This window comes from Haliotis asinina, chromosome 1 (genome assembly GCF_037392515.1).
Source record: "Haliotis asinina isolate JCU_RB_2024 chromosome 1, JCU_Hal_asi_v2, whole genome shotgun sequence".
Lineage (NCBI taxonomy): Eukaryota > Metazoa > Mollusca > Gastropoda > Lepetellida > Haliotidae > Haliotis > Haliotis asinina.
Window position 1 is genome coordinate 57,522,063 of NC_090280.1, and position 15,758 is coordinate 57,537,820.

The window sequence follows — 15,758 nt, forward strand, 5'->3', positions numbered from 1 at the left end:
AAAGCATGACCACCACTGATACATAAACATGTTAATGTCGCGAACGCTTGGTGTCGTCACTAATTAGGTTTATGCTTTTCACACATACAGTTATTTTACTGTTTGAGTCACCTGGATTTTGTTTCTCATGATAACCATGCTTGGTCAGTTTGATAAGTTCCCGTTAAGGATTCGCTGTTCAAGCATCCCGTATATTACTATGGACAAAGTTTATTACATATGTGTATGTCAACAAATTTAATCATATTTATCAAACACACACACACACACACACACACACACACACACACACACACACACACACACGTGCTCGAAGCTTTCCACACACGCGCATGCACACATGCGTGCACGCACGCCCAGACATACAGACCAGTCTATATATTTACCTATAAGGCAACACCCCGAGAAGAATATTGATATTCACAGTAAGGCTAAATAAAAAGGTGAAATGTTTTTCAGGCATCTGCGCGTACCAATTTTTGATCGCGATTAAAAAAGAATTTTGACTTGTTCGCGTCCCGCTGATCCATTTGTCCACTTTTAGAACGAGTGTTTGCAAGAACGAGCGTGGCTGAATCCACTGCTCATTAACACGTGCTGAACCTCCCAAGCTGTATTTCTGAGAGAACAAAATAAAACATGTTTTCCTCCCGCGTCACAATTTTTTTTTCTCAAAATTTTTAAAAAGTCACAGCGCTCTCATCGCTTTTAAAAAAAATGTGCCCGAGAAACATTTATTTTTTACACAGCCTAACAGTCTTGATAGTCACACTAGTATGAAGAAAATACAATTAAACACAAATTAATATACAAATATACAAATAGAATTAATCTTATATACTCTTAATTAAAATTTATTTGCTGATATCGTGTTGACATCTTGTATGCTGATATATGTTTAAATTAAAGCAAAAATAAAAGATACATGTAACGTATAAAACATCATTGGTTCCATTGATAAGACTGTCATCGTCCTCGTGTGAGTTTGCAAGCTGACTATATCAGCGGGGGCTTCTCCGCTGGGACGGACAGGGCAGACACATCAGTCTTGGATTCACTTATGTGTCGACGCTGACGTGAGAACGCAAGGACGACGATGAGGACGACGCACACGATGAGGAGGAAGAACATCGCCAAGGCCATTACAATGAGGGTAAGGGTTATCTCCCGTGGATTACATTCCGTCTCATTGGCTGGGGGATCGGCGTCGTCGTCTACAAAAAAGGGAATGGCATTACTTCCACAACTCTCGTTCATTATACTGCTAATCCACGCTTATCTAGTCCGGCTGCCATGTAAAATAAACCAATCGCGGCATGCCAAAAGTCTAAAATTCTGAAGTAAATGCGTCGGAATTTAATTTTCGTTTCCAAGATCAGAGCTGTATGCGCTAAGTGAAGGTAAACACGAAAAGAAAAATGTAAGCCTGTTTTTGGTGGTTTATAAGCTCACTGAATTAGGGTTGGGTGGATATGGTTTGATGGGGCAGGTGACCGGACTAACGAATCCTATGTCTGAAGTGTAACTTCGGTAGAAAATGGGTACCCGGTGAGATAAGTCATGTGTGACTAAAAACCTAGCGCCTCACTGGCAGGTTGGTTTATCCAGGATAATACTAGTTAGACTGATTTCTCACTGTGAGCATCCGCCTATTGAATGGAGCTTAGCGCATTTGCTTTTCATAAATGCACAATGTTTTGCATGTTTTGGCAGTCTGCTTTACAAATTAAGACGGAAATGCAGATGAGAGGTTTCGAGTGCTGGCACAGTCAAACTGGTAAGGCTCATCCTCAGCACAGGGCCCTTGCCCCGTCAGCGAATGGGACTTCTCCCAGAAAACGCTACTTTGTCGAATCCACGAAGAACTTTCCGCAGAATATGAAGGCTCCCCAAAACTGCGGCCTTCTGCAGATCACATGACATGTTTCTTTTCAGGAGGAGTCGATGTTTTTACACCAGATTCAGATTCATTCCGCCTTCGCGCAGGTGACTGACATTTGCAGTCTGTTGACTGGCTTATTCTTCTAGATTCTGTCATAGTGATTGAATTAATGTTTTTTGTTGTAGCAGTCATCACTATGCCGGCTATATCACGGCCTCCATCACAAAACATGTTCGTTAATGAGCGACCAAAATGATCGGACGCCTTAACAACAAGAATGATTAAGGACCATCCAGTGACCTTTTGTTTTAATTCCTTTTGCACTGTACACGAGGCGATGGGGGGTAGCCTTGTGGTTAAAGAGTTTCCTTTTCACGCAGAAGACCCGAGTTCTATTTCGACATGGGTACAATGAGTAAAGTCAATATCAAGTCCCTCGCCGTGATAATACGAGGATATTCCTAAATAAAAAAGTGAAATGTTTGTCGGGCATCGGCGCCGCATTTTTATGTGCGAGTGACAAGTTTTATTGCCATTAAAAAGATACTTTTGACTACGCCGCGTCCCGATCATCCATTTATCTGCTACAAGAATGAGTAAGTGAGTGAGTGAGTTTAGTTTTACGCCACACTCAACAATATTCCAGCGATATGGCAGCGGTCTCTAAATATTGAGTCTGGACCAGACAATCCAGTGATCAACAACATGAGCGTCGATCTGCGCAATTGGGAACCGAAGACATGTGCCAACCAAGTCTGCGAGCCTGACCACCTGATCCCGTTAGTCGCTTCTCATAGTCGCCTTTTATGGCAAGGATGGGTTGCTGAAGGCCTATTCTACCCCGGAACCTACAAGAATGAGTGTCTGTAAGAACGAATATGACTGAAACGTATTAACACGTGGTAAACTCCCATTTCTGAGAGAAATAACATAAATGTGTTCCTCCCTCGTCACTTTTTTCTATCAAAAATTAAAGAAAGCCTTACAGCTCTGAAAAATATGTGCCCGAGAAACATGCAGCCTAATCTCTCACACGCTCAGTCAATCTACAACACATAATTTCAAATTATCCAGCATTTACTTTTTGATATATACCAATTTTGACTATTTTTTCACACCCAAAAATAAGCAATAATCATTCAGGCATTTCCTGTAACGGAGTATTTTCTAAATTATTATCCGACCGTCCCTCTAGCCAGAGCATAATACAACATCAAGACCTTTCAAAGGAACATCGTGAATGTAAAGTTTACCCACCTTCAGTGAGGGCCGTGTCACTTATCTTGAGGACCTGCTGCAGGGTGGTGGTGGGAGTCGCATCTCGTCTCCTCCGCCCGTAACCCATTTCCCCGTCAGTGCATGTTGCCTGTAACACGGGAAAAGAAAACACTGAGGATTTGTTAACATAGAAGGGCATTGTATAGGGACGCATTATGACACGACTCCAACGAACGAACAAGAGATGCTTATGATTAAGGTTTTGCTTTCTAAGGGACGTCTTACACTCTTCCTACACTTAACGATCATGCATAGGATAATGAATAGCATGGCATCAACGAACGATTGTGGGATGGTTATAGAGAAGTTTATTGCCAGGATGCTCATAACATCGCTCCAACGAATTTTCAGGGCAGGTGTATAGAAAGGACCATGGCATAAGACTTTGTCTTATCAGAAGTAACTGGGACATAAGGAGTTCAGATGTTCTGCAAGTCCTCTACACAACCAGATGTTGTTTTACTACAGCGAGAACCTAATATAGAACGAAGCCCCAAAACACCTAACAATGTGTTAGACAGTCGTATTTCATTGGAACAGTTTGAATTATAATAACAGTAAATATTGTTTTCTGGCAATACTCTTGACATCCATAAATCACTTCTAAATGTCATTCAAAGACTCAACCTTGGTAATATTTCCATACTTATGAGTATTGCCTAATCTTAAAATATAGTTACAACGCTAATCCAGTAAGTAAGATACTGACACAGACACACAAATTGTTGTAGAGCTAAAATGTATCATGAGACTGATACAACTGTTTCAACAATGTTTGAAAAAAAACATCCCTGCAAATAAAATAGCATTTGGAATTACGTCTGCTACACAAATATAACATCGAAATTCATTTTACATCCCGAACAAGATGGCCCGCGTGCACAAACCGCCCACTGATTTCTATGTTTCATCAGAGACTCATTAATAATATTCGATAACATATTTTCACAAAAATCTTTGCCTTGAGATTTGACCAAGTAGGCTGGATCGCCTGAAACACCTTCATCACCATGACTACTTACAGGTGCGCATGCGTCAGCATCTGCCAACACACAGACTTTGATGTCGAACCTGAAGAGCACCTCATCACTGCCTTCAAACCGGAAGGCGTAGAGATCCAGTTCGGAATGGTCTGTGACGTTAACAGAATTAGGTTTGAGCTTCGTTTTAGTCACTGGCATAGCTTGAGGGGTCATGCATCTGAAAAACATGTATATTACAGGAATAAAGGCATGAATATGAATACCAGGTGAATCACAAACACGTACATTGGCAAGTCAATTATTCATATAATGGAAATAACATAGAAATGACACGATTACAACTAATTAGTGAGTATGGTTGCAATTTCAAGCAATGGTTACGACGGGATAGAATTGTGCTTCTTACACACCAGTATGACACAATTATGTCACTGATGACACCAAGTGTAACCCATGTACTGACAGCCTGGAAACAATCAGGACAAATCTGATATCGAAAAAACGACCATCTATGACCATCTATGCAACCTTGGACACTTTTTTGACGAAACATTTACAATAATAGTGAACATTGCCTCTAGGTTTCCCTCTTACCCGTTGCGTATCAAAACGAGCGTCTTATTGGTGTTTGTCCTGTTATCCGTTGCCTCGGCGTACTCGATCCTCATGTGTGTATACACTATAAAACAGAAGGTAAATAGAACAAGGTGAACGTTATTGTCTGTTTGCAGAGAAAACGTACAGATAGATTTCACTTTTAAAAAAAGTACATCAAATAAAGTGAAATTTAGATTGCAAATCCTCAGAAATTTACCTTACCGACTTTACATTTGAATTTGAGAAGTTTATTCAACTTGAGATAAACATTGTTTGACAAACCATCATAGATTCAAATCTCTATTTTTGGTTTGTAATACAAGGGGATACGTGCTGCAGTGGGAACAGTGAAACAAACGCACGTGCAGTACATGATCAGTATTTACTTAGACACACCCCACTTATTCTCGGTGTTTGATGATGTTTAACGTTCACTGCCCCCCTCCCCCTTTGAAATACAAACCAATCATAGAAACGTGAAATTATGACCGCTTCTTAAACAAATTTTGTCATAAGTTAATTAACTTCTGAGATTGAAAGGTTCAACTGACAAGGTAAAAGTATGAGAATTCGCATTCTTAATTTCACTTTATTTCATTTCCTTTTTTTTTTTTTTTGTTTAAAGTGAAATTCACCGGTACGTGTTCCCGCCAAACTCTATAACTAAGGCGACGTCGACAGCCAATAAAAAGACAGCCAATAAAACGTCAGTCAATAAAACGTCAGCCAAGAAAACGACAGCCAATAAAACGTCAGCCAATGAAACGACAGCCAATAAAATGTCAACCAATAAAACGACAGCCAATAAAACGTCAGTCAATAAAACGTCAGCCAATAAAACGACAGCCAATTAAACGTCAGGAAAACAAATTACCGAATAGTCACGAAAATTGTTTTCGATAATTATAATTATTCTTTTAAGCCCATGACGATGACATAATCTTGAAATAGCTAAATGGTGAGGGTACATACTCGCCAAGCAAAACTACTAAACAGAATACACCATACAGGCAAAGGCTTTGTCTCTGAGTGGGAGTATCTGAGTGGGAACAGGACGTATGTGCCTATCCTGAAAGAATACCACGTTACCAGTTGAGATGGTTCAACATGGTACTTGTATTAACTAAGAATGAGTGAGTTTAGTTTTACGCCGCTTTTAGCAATGTTCCAACAATATCACGAAGGGGGACACAAGAAATGGACTTCACACATTGTACCCATGTGTTGTGACGAATCCAGGTCTTCGGCGAGATGAGTGAATGCTTTATCCACTAGCCTACTCAATCCCCAAGTTTACTGAAAGGATACTCTCTTCAACTTACATATCACAAGAAGGAAAGGCAACTTGTTTACTTGGTTCCGTCCTACTGCGCAACTTAGTGCGATAACCAGTCCAGAGGTTTCAGACATTTGATTGGATGCATAAATGTTAAACTGTATGATTTGATAAGTCTAAGCACTTGTATATTGCAACACTACTCTCCTTCCAACCCTTGCAAACACGCCATACAGCGTGCACTGTCGTACAGCTAGCTATGACAAACGGAAACCTGGAAATCGTGAAAAATTCCAAACATGGTTCTGCCGCTAGAAGTTTGGTATGGAAACTTATTGTGCGTTACAGTACTACACTGAATAAGCGTAAACCCTCCACCTTCCAAACACACAACAAAATTAACATTCATTTGTCAATACCATCTTCAAATGAAACAAGGAATTGGCATTCAGTTTAACCAGAGTTGTTTGTGGTGTCTGTTTTCACTTTCGTTTTCACATTCATTGCCCGAATAGGTTAATGAAACTTATGGCTCGGTATGAAATCGGATTGAGTCGGGATTCTAGCACAAATTAGGATTATTCTGGCGTGACCAAAGAGCGCAATACTGCACAGAAAATGGCTTCATTTTACGAGACTGGGTTACCAGTGCGCAACGTTCACCTCCGCCCGATTCATTTCAAACAGTATGTATCCGTACAAACCTCCTTCAAGTCCAATGACAAAGTGTAGTTCCTCTCCAATAACAATCGGTTTGCCGTTGGCAAGGGAATTGGTGACCGGAAACCCGTTACTTATTATGTAGAGTCTGGCCACTCCAAGGGGGTTCCAAACCGGCACAGGGTTTAGACCAGCGCTGGCGAAAAGAGAAGAGGACATCTTAATTAATAATAAAAAAATCTGAATATTCAGTTTAGCAAAATCGTTACAATCCAGTTGTAAATACATAACAAGTATCCGTGATCGACATCGGGTTGGTAGGGTGACTTGACTGACACAGATCATCCTATCCCAGATCCGTAGAGCGACGCTCTTGCTGTTGACCATTGGATTGACTGGTCCAGGCTCGATTGCATACAGACCGCCACCATATAGCTAAACCAAAACAATGTTCTATTGAAGCAAACCAAAACAATGTTCTATTGAAAATACATCACATATTTTGACAAGATATTTTATTGATTAAGCTTCATTAACGTTTCTGGATCATTGCAATAATAAATATTAATGCTAAACAATAGAGTTGAAATTTGAATTGTAACTACACAATGACTGATTATTTAGCGTGCATTCATTATCACTTTTATTACTCGCCCGTGGAAGATACTGAAGTGTAATATTTTACGGCAATACTACACTAGTGTAATACCGCTAGATGTATGACGTCATAGGGGGTTCAGAGTTATGACGTCACAATGCAAATGCCGTTGTCGCAGTGGTACTGGATCTTGTTTGATTCGAGGACAACTGGGAGTCCTCACACTGTAGCTGCAGTTTCTATCAGTTTATGTTGGAAGTAATAGACAGAATACTATACTCGCTTCCGTGAAATATAATTTTCATTAAGCTCGTGAAAGATAAGCATCACACTCGCTTTCGCTCGTTTGATACCAAATCATTCACTAATAAAAATGGTATTACTCGGAATGTCGTTTAGTATGCTCTATATACTGTACTCTTCCTTGTGTATTGTGGTGTCAGATACATCGTGACGTCATAATGCATGCGCAGTCATGACATAATAGTATCGACGTCATGGTCTCAACAGTCACTGCACCCAATGGAGGGAGCTGTAATGGTCCCGGAAAGCAGTCTAAGTAAACATAGTCTGTGTATTATTCATTACACCCCTATACTGTGTCTAACAAACCCTGAAAGGAGGTCGCGTCAGGTAACCTTTGAGGGACCTATGCCCGTCCAGTCAAATGCGAGACAGCCGAATGGATTTGACCAATCAGACAACGGCTACTGTTTAAGGTTTGGGGCGACTTTCAAAATTCCCCAGTCACTGACACTGATCTCTCAACAAACGAAACTCCTCACAAAACACTGATATTTGACATGCAGTAGATACGCCTTGGACTTTCTGATGACATGGTTTTCATTAGCTAACATTTCCTCAAGCTAACATCATTTAATATTAACAAAAGCGCTATTTTCAGTGACTGTTTACTCACTGTGCTCCTTGTACATCACTTGAAAGCAAACGTACGTACGGAAAACGCTTTCAGAATTTTTCGTGTAAAAACGTTTTGGAGGTAAAAGTTCAAAAGGTATGTACGAATATCAACTTTCGCAAATTTGGTAAGCAGTGTTCTGATTGGTCAGGTGCAATGGTTAGCTGACGCGACCTTCGACTAGGGATTGGTAGACTCAGTATAAGAAGTGTAACGACTAATACTGAGCCAAAGTTTACATAGACTGTCCCAAAACGTTGAGTGGGAAAGAACAAAGAATCTTAAACTTCTAAATGCCGCTAAAAGACATCAAATGTTTCTTTCATGCCTGACTAGTACTGTCGGGTAGCCTAGTGGTTAAAGCGTTCGTTCGACACTCCGAGCACCCGGGTTCGATTCCGCACATGGGTACAAAATGTGAGGTCCATTTCCGGTGTGCACGCCGTGGTATTGCTGGATTGTTGCCATAAGCGACGTACAACTAAACTCCCTCACGTATTCATCCATAACTCTGCAATATCAAAGCTATATCTCGTCGTCCTGAAAGATATTTATTTCATCAAAACGAAATGAGCCAGTGGTGGAAAGTATGAGCACCGTCCAACGCCATGTACTACTACTGTTCAAGCAGCATATGGAGACCCGATTACTCACTGAGATGTGCTGAGTGTGATAGCTCCAGTTACAGTTATGTTGTTCTCCATCACGCATCTGACGGTGAGGAAGTCATCCACGTGGAGGATCATATCAGTGTTGTAACGAATGACGGCGTTCCTGATAAACTCCATTGTTCCATTGCCATACTGTTTGCCATGAAAAATTTTAGAAAAAACACAATGTCAAAATCAAAATGTTAACGAACAGTTGCAGACAATATACAGTGCCATACCATTGCATTTGTTACGTTTATTAGTCATGACAATATCTACACTCGTCTTCAGCTCCGTGTCATTCTCAGCTCCGTGGGAAGTATGACTTGACAATCTCACAATCACACGAATTATGTTCTTGCTGGGTGATATAGATAAATAAATAAATAAATAAATAAATAAATAAATAAATAAATAAATAAATAAATAAATATTTTTTCATCTTTTAAATGTAAAATGCATTCACTTACGTCTACAGTGACGGCAGAACCGCAATCACTGCTGTTATGCAGCACCTCAATATAACCGCCTTCGTCCCAGGTATCTGGCAGCTGATCATCTTGGGATGCATTCGCTGGTACTGGGATAGATTGGCATCCTGGCATCCCCCTCATTCCCTCAATGTAAGCAATGCCGGCGAACGTGCCGTAAGGGTTAATACCAATGACCATCAGACTCTCCGTGCAGTACACATCGACTTGAAATAAAAACGACAAACCCTGTCTATTGTATAATTCCAAGTATATCAATAATATGTGTATATTAACATGTGTATATTATATACTGTATATTAATTACAATCAAATTATAGTAATTCCAGGGGTGTAGCCTGCTCCACAAGGGTCACCTGTCACAAACACATGGAAAGGCAAAGCAATTTTTTACGTGGAAAAGTTTGACGTGGATTTTTGTTTTTAAAAAAACGTAATAACCAACTGGGCCACCAAACAACAGCATCGATATGTGCAAAGGGGATACGATGACATGTGTGAACCAAGTCAACGAGTCTGATCACCCGATTCCGTCAGTCGCCTTTTATGACAAGCATGGGCTACTGAAGACCAGTTCTAACCCCGATCTTCACGAGTCTACCGTTATAGTATCAGTGAAGGTGGACTTGACATATGCTTATTTCCACGATCACGTTTCTAATTATGTGTTTATGTGTGTCACCGTAAATATACAAGATCTCACTATTGTGTTATTTCAACACACCTAGTCACTGTAAACACTCCAAATATTTCGCTGCTACCTTAGCGAACATTTCTAAGACTGATTTTAGAACGACTGTTCCTAAATTACGCCATATTTCATGAACGTGTCACGCAAGGTTAATGTCTGCCAGTGAAGATCTGGGTTAGAATTGGTCTCAACAACCAACACTTAAATGCTTAAAAACTCAGATTCGCTGACTTGGTTGGCACATGTCAGCGAATCCCAATTGCGTAGATCGGTCCTCATGCTGTTGATCGCTGGATTGTCTGATCCACATTCGATTCTAATTTGCAGCTGAATATATCAAGTCCTTTCAGGGTGCCACTGCCATTGTCATTAGGTATAACTTACATCTCTTTCGATCGCATGATGCGCCATAGTACTCCTTGCCACAGTAGCACCTCTCTGCACCCCCGTCAGTGTAGCAGGTGCCCTGGCCGGCCGTGCAGGTGGTACAGTTGATTTTAGCACCTGGAACCGCCAGATATACATGAGAAACAAGAAGTTGTGTTCATTCATCTAAATAAATCGTCAAATTTTATTCGAGGATGAAAATAGCGAAATCGTATTGTACACGAATGCAATGATAACCTTCTCTGTGAAAATATATACTCTGGCTAAAAATAATAGTTTTACAGCTTGGAAGCAAGCTTGTATATTTAACAAATTTTTAAAAAGGTTTCTAAATTTGGATGTCCCTGTGAATAATATTAGTTTTTAAAACCATATTAGGAATATGTTAGTTTCTAGTGTTTGTTAAAAATTTGGCAAATTCATAAAAAGAGACATAAATGTACGGACTATACAGTGAAACTGGTATGATGTCTTTTTGTCTTTTGTTCACATTGGATGTTGTCAAAACATCAGCTGCAGGTATAAATATAACATGGATTACCACCTTAAGCGTATGGGCAATACATATTTACAATATGCAGATACTGGCAGAGTAAAACCATAGAGTATATATGCTTACTTGTGTTTAGGGCACAGTCGTACCCCTCGAACCCAGTCGCCTGGCAATCGCACAGGGGTTGACCAAGGGGGCACATTCCATTAACACAATTCTGAGATGCTCGTCGGCAGTCGAAGGTTGCCCCCACTAGAAATGAAGTGTTAGTTTGTCACTTCTCTTCAATATAAATTGTAACGTTCATAACGTTATAGATTTTAATGTTTCGCGGAAGTACATAAAAGTATAGTTACTACGCTTATCTCGAACACGTTCATACCGAACTAACAAATATGTCGAACTGTTTGGAGGTTTCTGCTATATTTTAGTCGGAATGCGTGTACCTTTCATAATGATCGAAAATTCAAGTCCCTTTGAGTTGGTTCTAATTGAAGTTTACTGGAATTGGATACAAATGAAGGATGATATCATTGGCATAGTTTGAAGACCATATCTCCGTGGTTACGATGTATTTATCCGTAAACTGTAATTTAGACGGAATTTTGTCCTGTGAAATACCTGTTGGGCATTACTCTGGCCTTACCCAGTACACTTGAGGAAGCTGGATCTTTACATGTTATAAAACAAAATCTGCTGATATTACACGTCACTTGATGAGAAAACTGGATCCTTACATGTTATAAAACAAAAGCTGTTGATGTTACACGTCACTTGATGAGAAAACTGGATCTTTACATGTTATAAACACAAAATCTGCTGATATTACACGTCACTTGATGAGAAAACTGGATCTTTACGTGTTATAAAACACAAAATCTGCTGATGTTACACGTCACTTGATGAGAAAACCGGATCATTACATGTTATAAAACAAAAGCTGTTGATGTTACACGTCACTTGATGAGAAAACTGGATCTTTACATGTTATAAACACAAAATCTGCTGATATTACACGTCACTTGATGAGAAAACTGGATCTTTACGTGTTATAAAACACACAATCTGCTGATGTTACACGTCACTTGATGAGAAAAATGGATCTTTACATGTTATAAACACAAAATCTGCTGATATTACACGTCACTTGATGAGAAAACTGGATCTTTACGTGTTATAAAACACAATATGCTGATATTACACGTCACTTGATGAGAAAACTGGATCTTTACATGTTATAAAACACAATCTGCTGATGTTACACGTCACTCTCATATCACATAATAACGTTAAACGTATATAACCTCACGTGATAACGATTATATAACACATCTCTTGATGAAATGCATATCACGCGTCACTTGTTTAAAACGTCACCACTCATAGTTATAACAGGTATATTGACGAAATGTTTGCTCAGGGTGTTGAGCTGGTAAAAAGAATGACAGAAAAAAGACCTTTGATCAAGGGAACACCCAAGCTAACAACTACGTGGAAATATCCTGTCTTAACATATCATCATCAGTATCAACGACGTAGTGTCATAATATCTCAATAACCCACTCACTCACTCACTCACTCACTCACTCACACACTCACTCACTGACGCATTCATTTGCATAGTCAACATATGCCGGTTCAGAAAGGTAATATTACCTGGCTGCAAAGCAAGCAACAGTATCCACGCAACCAAAGATCTCATTGTGGACAGGTTTTAACTCCCTGAAAGAAAAGCAAATCAGGTTAGTATATGAAATTGGAATAATTCTTAAGTATAAGTATCATTTATGGTAAACATCTATGACATCATGAAAGGGTAAGTGTGAAAGTATTATACTCATCGGGAAAAGAGGATACCCGAAAGCTTAAAGTTACAAAACTTAAGAAACCTGTCTCTATTAGCACTTTTATTACTGTAATGAACGCGGGGAGGTGTGTGCGTGCGTGCGTGCGTGCGTACGTGCGTGCGTGCGTGCGTTCACTATAACCGGTAATGAAGTCAGATTATGGTCTGACATCCAACGATTTTGAAGAATGACTTGTGAAAATTTGAAATTTTAAACTTAACGGTTCTTGACCAGTAGTTATAAAAGCCTTAATTTGTCAAACACGTATGCACACGAAGCAGCCTGCAAATGAATTTCAAAATGAACATTTGAAGAAGTCTGAAACACATATTTGAAGGGCTTGGTCAAGCTCAGCCAACATGCACGACGACCTGTGACAATAACACCCACGTTTCTCTATCATTAAATAGGTCTCGGTTGGAAATGACTTAGCCCATTGTTGGTAATTTAATGATACTTTATAGAGGTTAGCACGCCTGTTTAAGATTGTACATATCCTGTATTAGGAAAACCACTTATATACTGAACAGCAGAAGAAACTCGATTTTGGAAAAACAATCTCATAAAAAATAAGCGTTCATATTAATGACCTCCATTTAAAAACTTCACAAAAAACAGAGGCGGAATCTTGTGTTTTTCTGTATGTCCTATTCCTGAGGACTTGCTCAAGCCATATATATTCCAAATGAAAGACATACTAACCATAACGTACCTACGATCACTGCCTTCTCCGATCCCAAATGCTCCAACATCGCATCTCGTGGATGTTTTTATTGAGACACGACTTACAGTAAATCTGCCCTTGCTGATTGAATCTATATAACAAACTATTGAATCAAACTATTCAGCAAATAGACCTAGAAGTATGCTTGAGGTAAGCGAAGCTCGGTTGATTGTAGTGAGGTATTCCTGCTGTGACATTCATCATCATCAAACGAGATTGGAAGTATAAGAACTGCTCAGGTAGCTCTAAACGCCGCGTGTTATGAAACTGTTGCTATTGTTTGAGGCAGAGAGTGAGAACTTGAAAGCATATTATTTTGCTTGAACATTAACAGCTCTACCACTCGTAGGAAACACTCTGAAACAGTTTTGGCAAGGCTAAAATGAAACGGAATATTCATAAGTGAATCACATCAAAGACGCTAATTACAGGTGGCAAATAACATCTTTTAATAAGTGCATTTAGTTGAATACGTTATGAATATGCATATGATAATAATACCATATGTGGAGATTTGCATAGCGCCAATATCCAGATGTGCCTTCACCTATGTTATATTCAAACATGTCTTCACCGAACATCTGTAACTGTATGCAGAGCATGTCTTCACCGACGCTATATTCAAATATACCCTCAGAGACCACTGACCATTCCAAGTATTACACGTGCGTACCATGTCTTCGCCGACTCTAGTTATAACACCTGTATCCATGACTTCATAGACCCTGGTTATAACTGACCCTTGTTATGATACACGTATACCATGTCTTCACCGACCCCAGTTATAACATATGTATACCATGCCTGCCCCCAGCCAAAGTTATAACAAATGTATACCATGTTTTAACACGTACTTAGACACGAGTCCACCTGATCTCAGTTGATTGTGACATAGCTGTTATCGTGTGTTCCCGGACGTACAATTTACAAGTATATTTTACTTTTCCATTTTTATTCATCTGACGAAGGGCACAGAAAAGTTGTGTGTGAATCTGGTAGCATGTGTTCCATTCAACAGAAATATTTCTCCTAGAGTGAGTGAGTGAGCGAGTGAGTGAGTGAGAGAGTGAGTGAGTATCGTCTTAAGCAACATTCCAGCAATATCACGGCGGGTGAGGCCAGATATGATCTTTGCTGGGTGTGAGTAGGTCAATGGAAGTCTAACCAACGCCGTATTTTTAGCACTCTAACCAAAACAGCGTAACAAATATGTCATGTTTATCGAATGAGCTGTGACCCATGGTTTCCATTTTGAACAAATGGTTGACAGACAGATGACCTTGAAATGCTATCTATAAAAACAACTACCTCCAAAAATCTGACTCAACATTTCAGAGTTCAATAGGCATGTTTAAGCAACAACTCAGTGATAAGTCTCGACTGAATGGCTCTACCACTATCCTTGTCTATTTTAAAAACGTGTACCTTTTGAACCTACTCGAATCAGTACCCTACAAGAAATTGTTTTTATACTAAGCTATCGGACATATATTTAAACTATGTTTTGTCGTCAATTTCGGTGAGATTTCATGTATTTTTTAAATATTGTAATTGTTGAATGACATGAGTTAGTGAGTTTTACGCCGCACTCAACAATAATACAGTAATGTGTAACTGTAAAAAACTTACTCACGTATAAATGTAAAAGCATTTAGTGATGCATAACTTTAAAGGCATTTCTTATGTAAATGTAAAAGCATTTAGTGATACACATTTGTAAAAAAAAACATTTACTGATGAATATTGATAATATTGCAAAAGCAATGACATAATCATTTACGATTACGTGAAATTGATTATTTCCCAAACATGCTCGCCTCGTCTTTGTACATACACAATGAAAGTGCATGTGGATTATGGTACTGGATGTCAAATAATAATAAGCCCTAACAAACCCTATATTCATCAAACGAAGCAACGAAGGTCCTTTCAACACATAATATATATAAGGTTTGGTAATTCGGTATCCATTGTTCTCAAAACCACGAGAAAAGTCTTTAAATATAATAGTTATTCCTAATACAATATACCATCCCCAGACACAATCATGCAATAACCAATATTCAATATTATTTATTAGTAACGTCCGTTTTCTAAGACGTCTAACAGCTACGCAGATAATCTGACAAATTATTTCGACATTGAAACTCATTATGGACAGTTTTCCTCCAATTTCGGAAACCATCATGAAGACCGGTGTTGTGCCGTAATGGAAACAAGATTCGAACTGTTTGAGGACCAGTTTTGGTGGAAATAACTTCTCAGTAAATGTTTTACTGGTC

General features: G+C 39.2%; 1 protein-coding gene across 1 annotated transcript; it reads right to left on the bottom strand.

The window, feature by feature from the left end:
* Nucleotides 1-996: 996 nt before the first annotated feature.
* Nucleotides 997-12,607, bottom strand: LOC137258493 (EGF-like domain-containing protein 2). The gene is made up of 10 exons (XM_067796188.1): nt 12,562-12,607; nt 11,032-11,157; nt 10,410-10,529; nt 9,314-9,540; nt 8,848-8,996; nt 6,721-6,872; nt 4,738-4,822; nt 4,183-4,360; nt 3,140-3,248; nt 997-1,214 (listed from the first exon to the last, which is right to left on the bottom strand). Exons 1-10 carry the CDS (start codon nt 12,605-12,607, stop codon nt 997-999), a joined length of 1,410 nt encoding a protein of 469 aa, XP_067652289.1.
* Between the last annotated feature and the right edge of the window lie 3,151 nt (nt 12,608-15,758).

Coding starts and splice junctions, on each gene's coding strand:
- LOC137258493 (XM_067796188.1), bottom strand. CDS start 12,607: ATGAGATCTTTGGTTGCGTGGATACTGTTGCTTGCTTTGCAGCCAG. Junction 9,541..10,409: donor ATCATGCGATCGAAAGAGAT/GTAAGTTATACC, acceptor TTTTATTTCAAG/TCGATGTGTACTGCACGGAG. Junction 3,249..4,182: donor ATGCTGACGCATGCGCACCT/GTAAGTAGTCAT, acceptor CCCGTGTTACAG/GCAACATGCACTGACGGGGA.